A 15,783-nucleotide genomic window follows, 5' to 3' on the forward strand; every position below is an offset into this window, starting at 1 on the left:
AAGAAGACTATATGGGGCTTTTCTTACACACCAAGAAAGTGTTACCATTCTACACACATGCCCTGCAGTGCTGCCCATAGGGCTTAAATTTATAGATACTGCTGATATGCAGCTGATTGACTGGAACTGTAAAGATGGCGGCATCCAAGGGCCCCAACAGTACCTACATTCAAGTGGATTTTTCTAAAACAGGGATCCCCAACCTTCTTACTCGGGAGCCACAGTCAAATATAAAAAGACTTGGGGAGCAACACAAGCACCATAAAAGTTCATGGAGGAGCCAAATAAGGGCTGTGATTGGCTATTAGGGGCCTCTATGCACCCTATCAGCTTACAGGGGCTTTATTTGGTAGGAAATCTTGTTTTTATTCAACCTAAACTTGCCCCCAAGTCAGAAATTCAAAAATAACTCCCTGGTTTGGGGGCACTGAGAGCAACACCCAAGGGGTTGGGGAGCAACATGTTGCCCCTGAGCCGCTGGTTGGGGATCACTGGTCTAAAAGAAAGACAAAGAGACCAGGGGGGCCCATTCACTAAACCACGATTAAGTTAAAAAAAAATCGTATTTTTTCTAACTTCTAGAACTTTTCGTAAAATCGTTCAAATTCCGCGACTTTTTCGGTAACTTCCACGAAAAAGACGTATTTTTCGTAAAGACTACAACCATTTCGGAATTCATTCAAGCTTCGGTATCATGACTTTCCTCGGGTCGGGTTGGAGCTGCCTTGAGCCCTATGGGAGGCTTCCAAAATCATACATTGAAGGTTTCAAAGCCAGAAAGGTTTTCGTGCTGTTTAAGAATGTTCTGATCCGAAAAATTTGTGACTTTCGGAAATCAACCACAATATTTTCGTACAACCGATAAAATAATTTTTGTGACATTTTTGAACATCAGAAATGATTGTGGTTACTCCGAATTTTTCATTGTGGTTTAATGAATGGGCCCCCAGGTGTCCCATCCGATTAAAGTTGTAGAACCTGCATCATTTATGAACGGGTTCCATGCAGAAGAAACTGAATGTGAGATATCTCAGAGACATCAGTCTGAAATATTACCCGAGTCAGTACCCTAGAGAGTAATAAAAGTCATTCTCAAGAACAGAATAAATAGGTTAGGAGGACAGAGTAAGTGGAAAACTCCTCACCACCATAGGAAAAACCTGAATGGGTAAGAGCAGAAACACTCTTTAGTGGAACTCAGAAGTGTTCTCCTGATATCTAGTTTATAGTAGCACTGGGTTGAGTCAAGCCCCAGCATTAGTTGAGTTCTTTGAGGTCTTGCATGGACATTTTGAAGTAGCCCCAATCTGTCTTCTTGGAGGAAAGTGCCAAAAAAGTGACTGGAGTGTTGGAAGACATATATGCCTTTCTACCCAACTTTGGGATCTACTGTAAGAAGAAGCCCTGTTGAGGGTTTTCATCTGGTTGGGCACTTACCAGGTAATGACAGTTTGATGGTGGAAGCCATGAATGTTGGTGATGGGTAAGGAAAGAGGAGTATCATGCCAAAATCAGGAGCAGTTCCTCTTACCCCTATTTTGGAGATGGAGACATCCATTGCCGACATCAAGTTAACTAAAGAAAACAAGCACCATAGATGGATATCCTTCCACAAAGCTCAATAGTGGTATGCTAGAGCTTACTTACATAGACCAACTAGTTGGACTTGGTAAACCTATATCTAATGGAAAGGTTCGTATTACATAGTTACATAGGGTTGAAAAAAGACCATTGTCCATCAAGTTCAACCCATCCGAGTAAACCCAGCACACAACCTATACTAACCAATCTATACACTCACATACATAAACTATATATACAACCAGTAATACTAACTGTAGGTATTAGTATCACAATAGCCTTGGATATTCTGCTTGTTCAAGAACTCATCCAGGCCCCTCTTATAGGCATTAACAGAGTCTGCCATTACCCCATCACTAGGAAGGGCATTCCATAACCTCACTGCCCTCACCGTGAAAAACCACCTACGCTGCTTCAAATGGAAGCTCCGTTCCTCTAATCTATAGGGGGGGCCTCTGGTGCGCTGATTGTTTTTATGGGAAAAAAGAACATCCCCCAACTGCCTATAATCCCCTCTAATGTACTTGTACAGAGTAATCATGTCCCCTCGCAAGCGCCTCTTTTCCAGAGAAAACAACCCCAACCTCGACAGTCTCACCTCATAGCTTAAATCTTCCATCCCCTTAACCAGTTTAGTTGCAGTCTCTGCACTCTCTCCAGCTCATTAATATCCTTCTTAAGGACTGGAGCCCAAAACTGCCCCCATACTCAAGGTGAGGCCTTACCAGGGACCTATAAAGCGGCAAAAATATGTTCTCATCCCTTGAGTCAATGCCCTTTTTTTATACAAGACAGCACTTTATTTGCTGTAGTAGCCACAGAATGACACTGCCTGGAATTGGACAACTTGTGATCTACAAAAACCCCTAGATCCTTCTCCATTAAGGATCCCCCCAACACACTCCCATTCAGTAGATAGTTCGCGTTTATATTATTCCTACCAAAATGCATAACTTTGCACTTATCAACATTGAACCTCATTTTCCAGTTTGCTGCCCAGTTATCTAATTTTGCCAAATCGCTCTGCAAAGCGGCACATCCTGCATGGAACTTATAGTTTTGCACAATTTAGTGTCATCAGCAAAAATAGAAACAGTACTCTCTATGCCCCCCTCCAGGTCATTAATAAACAAGTTAAAAAGCAAAGGCCCAAGGACTGACCCCTGCGGTACCCACTAACCACACTGGCCCAATTAGAAAATGTTCCATTTACCACCACTCTTTGTACTCTATCCTTCAGCCAGTTCTCTATCCAATTACAAATATTATGTTCTAGGCCAATATTCCTCAATTTGATCATTAACCTTCTGTGAGGTACTGTATCAAACGCTTTAGCAAAATCTAAGTAGATGACATCAACTGCCATTCCAGCATCAAGGTTCCTACTCACCTCCTCATAAAAGGCAACTAAATTAGTCTGGCAAGATCTGTTACGCATAAAACCATGCTGGCACAAACTAATAGTATTGTGAACTGCAATGTATTCAACTATCCTATCCCTTATTACCCCTTCCAGAAGCTTTCCTACTACTGATGTCAGACTAACAGGCCTATAGTTTTCAGGCTGAGAACGAGATCCCTTTTTAAATAATGGCACCACATTAGCAATTCGCCAGTCTATTGAATAATCAACATATATCTCTTGGTTAGAATGTGACTCTGGGATTTTGCAATGTATTGTTGAACAAGAATTTGCAATAAGAGACTTTGAAACGCATTCTGGGCAGACTAGAGGTGAGCAAATGATACTTTCAGAGCCCAAATATTGAACCAGAAACTGATTTGGTTTCACATTGAAAACAAAAGCAGAAAGTAGACACTATATGGGAATCATGTTGTATCAACCAGACCTACAAAGAACCAAAATGGCGGCTCTGTAGCTTTGGGATGATATTTCAGCATGTTCCCAAAGCTGAACCACAAGGCATGCAAACCTCAGTCATCTGTTGTGATTAAAAAAGGATTAAACTGGAGTTTATTTTGTTATTCCTACCAGAGTGGGCGTAGTGTAGAATTGGTCTTGGGGTTAACAACGTTCTACACAAGAATATTTAGCAAATGTTGGTTGGATATAAGTATCTGGCATATTATTGACATAGCAAATTCCTACTGTACTTAGCTAGAATCATGCATTCTTCACTGCCTGGCACTTCTTTCTGGGTTCTTGTCATCCAATTACGTTCATGTTATAACCATAGCAACAGAAATTGCATTCTGTTGCCAAGATCTCCTGCATCTATGTTATTTGTATTAAGGTGACCGATACATTTTGGGATCAGGGACAGGAGTATAGTATAGTGTATATAGAAACATTTGCTTTATATCAAGCACTGTGGGGGTGACAGGAATTAGGATAATAGTTGCTTATATACATTTCTTATAGTCTCCCCATTCTTGAACAACTGCAGTAGAATTTTCTAATACCAAACCTTCAGCTTGCTAAGATATTTCAGAATAAAGATGCAAAATCGACTATTTTATCTCACATATTTATATATATATGTCAATGTGTGGAATGGACTAGCAATCCAACAAAGGGTAAGCAAGACAAAGAAAAAGAGCTCTAAATAGATGGGCCAAACCAGGAGAAGAGAAAGATAGAATCCAATGAAGATTACATGGTTGAACAAGTCTTCTTCTGCCATCATCTTCAAGATTGAATTCAGTGTAATATGGTTACACACAAGTAAACCACTGCATTCAGACGATTCAAAATATTTGGAAGTGAGCCATTGATCAAGTGTATAATACTGTCAAGCTTTCAGCAATGGGCATCAGATATTCCTATAGGAAGCCATGTCAATAAGGAACTCATAAAGGTAATACACAAAGGCTTGCTCCAGGGAAATTCAAGGTTGGAATCCCATGAAGATTACATGGTTGAACAAGTCTTCTTCTGCCATTATCTTCAAGATTGAATTCAGTGTGATATGGTTACCATCAGATCCATCTGGCACCCAAGTAAACCACTGCATTCAGAGGATGGAAAATATTTGTAAGTGAGCCATTGATCAAGTGTATAATACTGTCAAGCTTTCAGCAATGGACATCAGATATTCCTATAGGAAGCCAGGTCAATAAGGAACTCATATAGGTGATACACAAAGACTTGCTCTAGGGAATTCAAGGTTGGAATCCCATAAAGATTACATGGTGTAAGGAGTCTTCTTCTGCCATTATCTCCAATATAGAACTTAGTGTGATATGGATACCACCAAGTCAATAAGGAACTCATATAGGTGTGCTCTAGGGAAATTCAAGGTTGGAATCCCATGAAGATTACATGGTGGAACAAGTCTTCTTCTGCCATTATCTTCAAGATAGAACTTAGTGTGATATGGTTACCACCAAGTCAATAAGGAACTCATATAGGTGATACACAAAGACTTGCTCTAGGCAAATTCAAGGTTGGAATCCCATGAAGATTACATGGTGGAACAAGTCTTCTTCTGCCATTATCTTCAAGATAGAACTTAGTGTGATATGGTTACCACCAAGTCAATAAGGAACACATATAGGTGATACACAAAGACTTGCTCTAGGGAAATTCAAGGTTGGAATCCCATGAAGATTACATGGTGTAAGAAGTCTTCTTCTGCCATTATCTCCAATATAGAACTTAGTGTGATATGGATACCACCAAGTCAATAAGGAACTCATATAGGTGTGCTCTAGGGAAATTCAAGGTTGGAATCCCATGAAGATTACATGGTGGAACAAGTCTTCTTCTGCCATTATCTTCAAGATAGAACTTAGTGTGATATGGTTACCACCAAGTCAATAAGGAACTCATATAGGTGATACACAAAGACTTGCTCTAGGCAAATTCAAGGTTGGAATCCCATGAAGATTACATGGTGGAACAAGTCTTCTTCTGCCATTATCTTCAAGATAGAACTTAGTGTGATATGGTTACCGCCAGGTCAATAAGGAACACATATTGGTGATACACAAAGACTTGCTCTAGGGAAATGTTCTAGATTTAGCTCTGCTTATCTCACTTTTCAGAAATGTTGCAGAGCATTTCTCTCTTAGGTATCATTTGTTGCTTAAATTTCTTTCTTGCATGGCACAAGTTTGCCACAGAATTTAATGGTAAAGCAAACTGGCAATTCTCAAAAACTCCCAATAATTCTTGAGTTAGCGGTTTCAGTTCAGATGCTGATCTGCCCATTGGTTTGAAGGGATCACAGAAGGTTTAAGCTGCCAAATGTTATAGCTGAAAAAATGTCAATGAGAAAAACGGACAAATACCGAAAATGCTCAAGAAGGAAAAATCAGAGGAAATTTTTATCTCAACCTTTGATAAATCGACCCTTTAGGGTTGATCTTTAATAAACTGAGTCTTTAGGGTTGAAACTTAGTGATGAGTAAAATATTTTCGGTACATTTCCTGCTGTTTCACAATTTTTTTGGCAATTTTTTAATAACTGAAATTGTCTTGAATAGAACCAATAGGCATTGGAATTAATTCTACTGCACAATTTCATTAAAGGCTTTGGTTACCTGGTTTTTATTTTCTGCAGTGCTTTTGCCTAATGTTCAAATGGTGTCGGATGAAGAATTTATTGCTGGTTATGTTGGTATACACCATGAGATGGATACATTCTGTGGCATATTGAACTGGATCCATATACCTGTAGGAACTGTTTACAACCATTCTGTAAGCCACTGGTGTTTAAATGGCTTGATCCCTATTGGAACATGGCTAAGTACTCAAAATAAGGAAATCAGATCCATTTATAAAGCAGATGGGGTTGGTGATCTATAAGTATTATTCATGCAGATTTACATACAATCATAATTGTTCCAGAGACAAATTCATCATGCAGTGTTGATGAAGTACCCAACATGGCCAGTCTATATTGTACCTGTATGGCCAGTCTATATTGTACCATCAAGGCCAGTCTATGTTGCACCAGCATGGCCAGTGTATTTTGTATCAATATGGCCAGTCTATGTTGTACCATCATGGCCAGTCTATATAGTACCAGTATAGACTGTATATACTGGTCTATATGGTACCAATATGGCCAGTCTATACTGTGCCATCATGACCAGTCTATACTGTACCATCATGGCCAGTCAATATTGTACCAGTATGGCTGTCTATATTGCACCAGCCTGGCCAGTTTGTATAGTACCAGTATAGTCAAGTCTATATGGTACCAGTATGGCCAGTCTATGTTGCACCAGCATGGCCAGTATATTTTGTACCAATATGGCCAGTCTATATTGTACCATCATGGCCAGTCTATATTGTACCAGCATGGCCAGTCTATATTGTATCACTGTAAAAGATAAATTAAACTCCACTTTGTTTGGAGGTGGATCTTCATCTAATCTTTTGCCTTTATTTTGCCTGAGTTTTACCATGTTGTTCAAGTACATGGCTGGTATATCTATTATAGTTATGGTGCAAACACCATGCTGAGATACTGAGTTAACATAGCTCATTTATAAAGTAGTGCTCTGTAGAAGGTGCCACAAATTGGGGCAAAACACCATTTCAGGGCAGATTGTTGGCCACCCCTACCCCAGTCTATAATATTTAGGATCTAGTGAATGCATTCATTTCATATTTTCACATCCATAAAACTGGTGGCACTACCAGCACAAGGCATAACAAAAGTCAGTGGCAAATGTATACTATAGAGTAACCAAGCCAAATTAATCTGTATTTTGTTAATTGTTAATCATAAAGAAACATTTACCATGGCATAGACTGGCCTAGGACTGGGTTAGCATTGGACTATTTCCCCTCATTGGTTGGTTGGCTATGATGTTTTCTCCCTTTGCTAACCCAATAGGCTTGAATTGTTCCGTTTTACTTTAGATTAGAACTTCATGGTTAAGTTACTTGATCCAGTTCTGGGTTTGCCAGATGAAGAATTCCTTTATTTGTGGGTTACACTGTACGTTTAGACTTTATGGCCGTACGTGGGGCCAGTTTTAAACTCATTTCCCAATTGTAACTCTATGGGAGGGACCCAAGGGAAGCAATTACAACAGGCCATCTGGCAATCCTGGACAGATTGCTGGATCACAGTTTCTCCTGATGTGGCCCGTGGGTTTTTGCTTTTGGTCTTTGGACAATAATAAACCTTTTTCCCCACTAACTGCTTCCCTTGACATCTGTTCATGGCGAATTAGGCCGGTACATCATTGATGTACGTGGCCAAAAATTTACACATAATCCACTTGACTGCCAAACAGGCCAAATAATCACACTTGGTCATTTCAGGCCAATTTAAATCATTAGGGAGCCACTGGTGATATGGTTTATGGCTGAGCCCATAGCAAACTAAATGAGCCATATTAATAAAGAACTATGACTTGGGTTGAGTACTATTACAGTCATTCTGCCATGGAGCTGTGATTCTACCACCGACAATCATATATTTGCCCCTTGTGCAGTGCAACATATCCAGTAACTGATAATACAGATATATATACAGCAGAAAGACCCCCCTGGTACGAAAAACTTCTCCTGAGCCTGCTTTATGGGGTCACCCATTGAAATAGAACTTTGTGAAGGGAAATAAATATCACGTTGTGTCTCACTCCGTTATAGGTAGTTATATTAAACTTGTGTGAATTGTGCTTACTAGAAGGAACCATACTTCCCGGTATAGTTTTTATGGTATTTTTGTTTATCCTATGAGACAATGTTGGGAGTTGCTCCTCCTAAAATGTGCTGAGTACAAAGAATGCTGGTATCATTTTTTGGGGGGTTAGTAGCAAACATAGGGGGCTGTACCTGCTGGGATAGTTTATTGTTTCTGTAGAGGCTACGGTCACACTGGGGGGCTGTTCATTATGAATTGTGCTTAGGACGGGATAAACTGGAATGAACTAGAATTTTTAATAAACATGCAGGTAAGACCCTTAAGGGCCCCTTCACATCAAGTGGTATAAATACATGAGCAAAAAATACATTATCCACTCCTTTGGCCTCTTTTGAATTGGACCAAAACAATGGCCATTACATGACTGATATATGATTACATTATAAACTGGGTTGTCTGGAAAGTCCAGTTGGCTGCACCAGGCTATGCAGGCAAAACCATTTATGCATTTACCCTTTGTGTTATCCTATTTTTGATCCAAGGTTTGACTTGGCTGAATCTAGGAAACCCCATGGTTACATTAGAGGAATGCATGGATAACATTATGGTTGGGTGTTACTCAAGCTTACTTGTTCCTACTCTTAGACCATTAAGGGTCCTTCAAGCTTGGAGTTGGGAAACCAATGATTTTAATCCAAGGTTTGACTATCCCACCACTTTAGTGCCTGAATCTAGGAAACCCCATGGTTACATTAGAGGAATGCATGGATAACGTTATGGTTGAGTGTTACTCAAGCTTACTTGTTCCTACTCTTAGACCATTAAAGGTCCTTCAACCTTGGAGTTGGGAAACCAATGATTTTAATCCAAGGTTTGACTATCCCACCACTTTGGTGCCTGAATCTAGGAAACCACATGGTTACATTAGAGGAATGTATGGATAATGTTATGGTTGAGTGTTACCCAAGCTTACTTGTTCCTACTCTTAGACCATTAAAGGTCCTTCAACCTTGGAGTTGGGAAACCAATGATTTTTGATCCAAGGTTTGACTATCCCACCACTTTGGTGGCTGAATCTAGGAAACCCCATGGTTACATTAGAGGAATGCATGGATAACATTATTGTTGAGTGTTACTCAAGCTTACTTGTTCATACTCTTAGACCATTAAGGGTCCTTCAAGCTTGGAGTTGGGAAACCAATGATTTTTGATCCAAGGTTTGACTATCCCACCACTTTGGTGCCTGAATCTAGGAAACCCCATGGTTACATTAGAGGAATGCATGGATAACGTTATGGTTGGGTGTTACCCAAGCTTACTTGTTCCTACTCTTAGACCATTAAGGGTCCTTCAAGCTTGGAGTTGGGAAACCAATAATTTTTAAGGTTCTTTACCAGGACAAAGCCTTATGTTTTACCAATATTAGATAGCAAAAGGGAGAAAATTGCCAATGCCAAAACCAAACAACACAACAGTTTCCCATCACCCCCTGTGTTTGCTTAAGCTTTCCCCAGAGTATTGCAATGCAACACGCCAAAGATCTACCGAGGCAAACAAAGGGTTATCATGAGCAACATTTTAAAACAAATTGACATCATCATCATCATCATCATCATCAACAAACAATGCGGAGGACATTTCGTTCTTCGTCACGCACAATGCAACAAATGCAGATTAATGCCGAAATGCGATAAAATCCGAGGGTTTTTGGAAGTGCATCCTTATATCATGCCCTGCAGGTCGGAGAATCTCCTCGCGGGTCTCTGACTTAAAATCTACTACCAAAAAAATGAAAAATGTATCACAAGCATAGGACAATGTAGGGTCAGCATTAAAGATTATCTGGTGGAATTCAACCACATACATTGAATAATAACCTGATAGCAGATACTTACCCTTTAATATACAAAAAGTCATATACATTTACACCAGAATTGAAAAAGTCAAAGCATTGGTAAACGAGCTACAGATGGAGCTATAACTGTTAATAAAGTTTGCTCCATCTGTATTTGTTATACTTTATAGATTTCTACTCATTTCCCTTTCTAGCTCTGCAGATATGTTCAGCGCTTCACTAAATGATATATTCGGCTGAATACTGTATTTACAAAGCACCACGTAATGTTGGCAATAAACCAGTCTGTTGCCATTAAATTTGGAAAGGGAATGGCATCTGGGTCAACAGGACAGATCAGTAGTGATGGGCGAAATGTTTCGCCAGGCATGGATTCGCGGCGAATTTCCGCGTTTCGCCACTGGCGGATTGTTTCGCGAAACGGATGAAAAAATTTGCCATGGAAAAATTCGCCGCACGAACAAAAATTGACGCCGGCGTCAAAAAAGAATAGTCGCGGGCGTCAAAAGAATAGCCGCGCGATGAAATAATAGCCGTGGGCGACAGAAGAATAGCCGTGCGACAAACGAATAGCCGTGCGACAAAATAATAGCCGCGGGCGACTAAATAATAGCCACGGGCGACTAAATAATAGCCACGGGCGACAAAATAATAGCCGTGCGACAAAACAATAGCCGTGCGACAAAACAATAGCCACGGGCGACAAAATAATAGCCGCGGGTGACGAAATAATAGCTGCGCGACAAAATAGCAGCGGGTGACAAAAGAATAGTCGCGGGCACAATTTTTTTTTCCGCACGGTATTTTCACTGTTTCGCTAATTTTTCGCTGTTTCGCGGATCTTTTGAAAGATTCGCTAATTTTTCAGCAAAGCGAAACAGAACAGATTCGCTCATCACTACAGATCAGTGCTACTATAAATGTTTCATTACTGGAAGTTCTCATGGCTGAAATAGCCAATGCCTTATATTTATTTTACCACTTAATGGGCCCCATAGTTCCAATCAGAGGGACCAGTAGAACCTCATCAGTTGGTTATAGGAGACCCGTTACTGGTTAAGTGCAACCTGTGTCGGCAGTGATTTTTGGGCAAATATTCACGGATTCTGTAAATTCATTTGCAATAATTACGCGCCCCGCTGCCCATGCATAATAGATCAGCAATTTAATTAGACTGTTTCTACCTCGGCTCTGATTTGGCAGGGAGCGTGAATAATTAATATTCTCAATCTGAAATGCCCATCTAGAGATTTTGCCGCTGAAATTGTAACCAATTAACAGTTCTATGTAGCTTTCAAAAAATGTTGTATTATTTTTTCAGTAAATATTGTCAGAATCAATATGTTCAGTAGAGACCTCGACGCTAATTCAGTGTTAAAGGAAAACTATACCTCCAGGATAGTGATGGGCGAAATGTTTAGCCAGGCATGGATTCGCGGCGAATTTCCGCATTTCGCCATTGGCGGATTGTTTCGCGAAATGGATGATAAAATTCTCCATGGAAAAATTCGCCGCATGTCCAAAAATTGTCACCGGCATCAAAAAAGAATGGTCGCGGGCGTCAAAAGAATAGCCGCGCGACGAAATAATAGCCGCGGGTGACAAAACAATAGCCGTGCGACAAAATAATAGCCACGGCCGACGAAATAATAGCCGGCGACAAAATAATAGCCCGCGGGCGACGAAATAATAGCCGCGAGCGACAAAATAATAGCCGCGGGTGACAAAATAATAGCCGCGTGACAAAATAATAGCAGCAGGAGACGAAACAATAGCCGCTTTCACGGATCTTTTGAAAGATTCGCGAATTTTTCAGCGAAACGGAACAGATTCGCTCATCACTACTCCAGGATTAATACATAGCCATCAGATAGTTTATATCATATTATGCAATATATTTGTATAAGTTGTCCGGGGGTATAGTTTACCTTTAATGGCTAAATCAACTTTTTGAGCAAAACAAGTTTATGGGATATATATTCAGCAAAGTTGGGGTTACGTAATAAATGCACGTAGGAGCAGTAACCCATAGCAACCAATCATCAGGAAGCATTTACTGGTCACCTGAACATCTTATTAGTTGCTAAGGGTTACTGCTTTGGGGCAAACCTTTATTACATATGGGGGGGATATGGGTAAAACAAACCACTCACAGATCAACCAGGTCCCCAAATATAGTATATATGGCCCAATATATTGGACTCAGCCCATGAGTCATGAAAGTTTGGGGTAACAAAACTGCTTTTAATACAAAATGGATAACCATTGGCCATGTAAAATATCAGGACACGCCCTAATTACATTTAAAGGAGAAGGAAAGGTAAAAACTAAGTAAGCTTCCTCTATAGTCCTCTATCAAAAGAAACAGAATTTCTTGTCTCCTTTTTTGTAAACATGTTCTCAGGGTATCTGCCTTCCTCTCTCAGAAAAATCCTTAATTCCCGAGCCGGAGTCTGGGCAGCTCCTTCCTCTCCTGCTCCCCCTACCATAAGAATTTATAAAACTCACTCCCCCCTCCCTTAGGAAAGTGTAATCTGAACTATAACGGCTAGAGCTGCAGCAGGAAGCTACTGAGACCAAGCTAAAATGGCAGCTGCTATCTTAAACAAACAGAGGGAGCTTCTAGGGCTCTTTACTCAGGTATGGTAATGCTTTCTGCTGAATAAATATAGGGTTCTAGGTGGCACTAATGTAATCGATTGGCAGTAAAATGCCAAAATGACTTTCCTTCTCCTTTAATAATAATAATAATAATAATAATAATAATAATTTCATCATTTCAGAGAATTAGCAAAGCAAAAGTTAGGAGCACTGACGTTAGACCTTGAATATATTTAGAAACCAATTTCTGACCTGGTGTAGTCATCCTCCACAAGCATGTGCTTTGGGATCGGGGAATACCTTCCCGGAGAAATAGGCGCTAGAGGGCTCTTGTATTCCAAAGTCCCGTTATTGGCCGAACTCAGGATGTGACTTTCCAACGGCGGCGAGTATGCTGGCAATGGGATCAAACAAGGACAGTTCGGTAGGCATCTGACAGGCATCTCTAGTCAAGCAAATTCACTTATACCAATGGGGGAAGGGTTACCACAAACTGGCATATGAGTTTTCCAAGCCAATCATTAAAGGGGAACTAATGATTTAAGCTTTATGAAAAGTTAACATAATTTCAAGCAACTTTGCAATATACATCAGTTAAAAAATATGCAGCCTTTTCATGATGTTTAATGTAATAATCTGGTTTGGAACAGTTCCCTAAGCCCCGCGCCATGTTCCCTAAGCCCTCTCCCAGTTCCTAAGCCCCGCCCCTGTTCCCCTGCTGATCTGGCTGACTACTTTGTGACTCAAATAAAATGTAACAGTAGTCGCCTGTCCCTCAGCCTTCAGCCTGCCTCCTCCCAATCCCACAATTCCCTGCTGCACACGTGGTGTCAATAAGGAAAGGAACATCCCAGTGCAATGCATTGTGGGTTATGTAGTTCCTGCATGCTGTCTGTAAGCTGTGGGGAAGTTGTTACAATCTGTAACATCAGAGTTTTAGTCCCTCCTCCCCTGCCAGGATTTCAAATGATGCAAAAGTGTTCCCCTGTTAAAATTAAGGCAAATACTTCTGGAAGAAGTAAGAGCAGTGGAGGAGTCCGGCTATCTGAATGGCTAACTCAAAAGCTCTGTACAAGTAGTGCTTAGCTTTTCATAGGAACCCAAAGGTGGAAAGTAATGGGCATTACTTACAGTGGGTAATATCTGGGGGTCCATACGGGTCGGTCATGTATATTGTAGTTGGTTTTCCCACTTTCAAATAAACAACATCCGACGTGTTCTTCAGAATGGCCACTGCTTCTTCATGTGTGACTTCTTCCAAGCTGTAATTGTTGACCTACAAATAATTAAGAACGGAGGAAAAAAAAATTAAACATTCGATGGGCAAAAAGAACCAGGAGGCCCCTCCTCTTCCCTTAAATGTCTCCTATTTATTTTGAGCCCTATTGCCCTAAGTATTTATCATAAACATATTTCAGTTAGCCATGAGCAAATTTTTTCGCCAGGCATGGATTCGCAGCGCATTTCCGTACTGCACCATCCGTGAAAATTCGCTGGGGAAAAATTTGTTGTGCAGAATTTTTTTTGATGTGCGTCAACAAAAAGGGTGCGGTCGTGTCCAAAAAGGGCTCGGCCGCGTCAAAATTGGGCGCAATCACATCAAAAAAGCGTGGGCGACAAAAGAATTGATGTGGGCAAAAAAAAAATCTAGCGACAAGTGCGTTTCGCAAATTTTTTGCCATTTCGCAAATTTTCTGGCGAAGCGAAACAGATTTGCTCATCACGAAATGTTTTGGCAGGCATGGATTTGCGGCGAATTTCCGCGTTTCACCATTGGCGGATTGTTTCGCGAAACGGATGCAAAAATTTCCTGCGGAGTAATTCGCCGTGCATCCAAAAATTGTCACGGGCATCAAAATAATAGCCGCGGACGACAAAATAATAGCCACAGGCGACAAAATAATAGCCCCGGGCGACAAAATAATAGCCGCAGGCAACAAAATAATAGCCACGGGCGACAAAATAATAGCCGCAGGCAACAAAATAATAGCCACAGGCGACGAAATAATAGCCGCGGGCGACAAAATAATAGCCACAGGCGACGAAATAGTAGCCGCGGACAACAATTTTTTTTAACGCGCAACATTTCCACCGTTTTGCAAATCTTTTGAAAGATTTGCAAATTTTCCGGAGAAGCGAAACGGGACAGATTTGCTCATCACTACTCATCACTAATTTCAGTTGCATAACTGAATTAGACACATTTTATATCATAATTAGTGATGGGCGAAATAATATGACAGGCGTGGATTTGCAGCGAATTTCCACGTTTCGCCATTGGTGCATTATTAAGTGAAATGGCGACAAAATTCGCTGTGCGACAAAAAAATGTCGGGTGTGTAAAAAAAAATTCCCTGCACTATTTTCTTTCATGCACGACATTTTTGCTGTTTCACGGATTTTTTTAACCATTTGCCAAATCTTTTCCAAGATTCGCAAATTTTTCAGCGAAGCAAAAATCATCATGGGTTCCCTGAAAATAGTTTTTACTTATAGGGAAAGACAGAAAAAAAAATCACGCACTTTCTATTTATTCCTATGGCATTTTGGGAGGTGTATTTATCAAATCAAATTTTGACTTATAGGGGCTCATTTACAAACCACTGATTTTTAAACTTTTAGAAAAAAACGCGGCAAATTTTCTGAGATTTACTATGCATCTAAACGGCTAAAAATCCAACAATTCGCCAGACTACAGCGAACTTGCTGACTTCATGTAGAAGCCAATGGCAGAGGTCCCTTCCCTTCCCTTGAAACTGTCTTTCATTTGCCTCGAAACTGTCCAAAATCAGGACAATAAAGTCTGAATTTTTGCAGCGACAATTCTATGACTTTTCTACGAGTGACTTTTCCTGAGGCGGCTCCTGGATTATCTTCTGAGCGCAGGAGCGGGTCCGGGGGCGGTGAGATCGCTAGATGCACTAGAAGAGCCGAATTTCCAGTTTAAAAACCGGAAATTCGGCTCTTAAAGTTACCAGGAGCGGCTTTTTGCCGCCCCAGGTAACTGGGGCGCTTCTGCCGCCTGAGGCGAGTTTCTCAACTAAAACCTCCTCAGTTGGTTATAGGAGACCCGTTACTGGTTAAGTGCAACCTGTGTCAGCAGTGATTTTTGGGCAAATATTCACGGATTCTGTAAATTCATTCGTAATAATTACGCACCCCGCTCCCATTTATAAT

The 15,783-nt window shown here is 40.7% G+C and overlaps 1 protein-coding gene across 3 annotated transcripts in view; it reads right to left on the reverse strand.

The window, feature by feature from the left end:
* Positions 1–15,783, reverse strand: part of dlg2 (discs large homolog 2) — a 615,655-nt gene that overhangs the window by 243,304 nt on the left and 356,568 nt on the right. For all 3 annotated transcript variants that reach the window (XM_018091766.2, XM_012958043.3, XM_031897354.1), the window contains 2 exons: positions 13,738–13,882; positions 12,859–13,000 (listed from right to left, as the gene is read on the reverse strand). In XM_018091766.2, the coding sequence (XP_017947255.1) occupies positions 12,859–13,000; positions 13,738–13,882 (287 nt within the window). The remainder of the gene's footprint in view (positions 1–12,858; positions 13,001–13,737; positions 13,883–15,783) is intronic.

This window comes from Xenopus tropicalis, chromosome 2 (assembly GCF_000004195.4).
Source record: "Xenopus tropicalis strain Nigerian chromosome 2, UCB_Xtro_10.0, whole genome shotgun sequence".
Lineage (NCBI taxonomy): Eukaryota > Metazoa > Chordata > Amphibia > Anura > Pipidae > Xenopus > Xenopus tropicalis.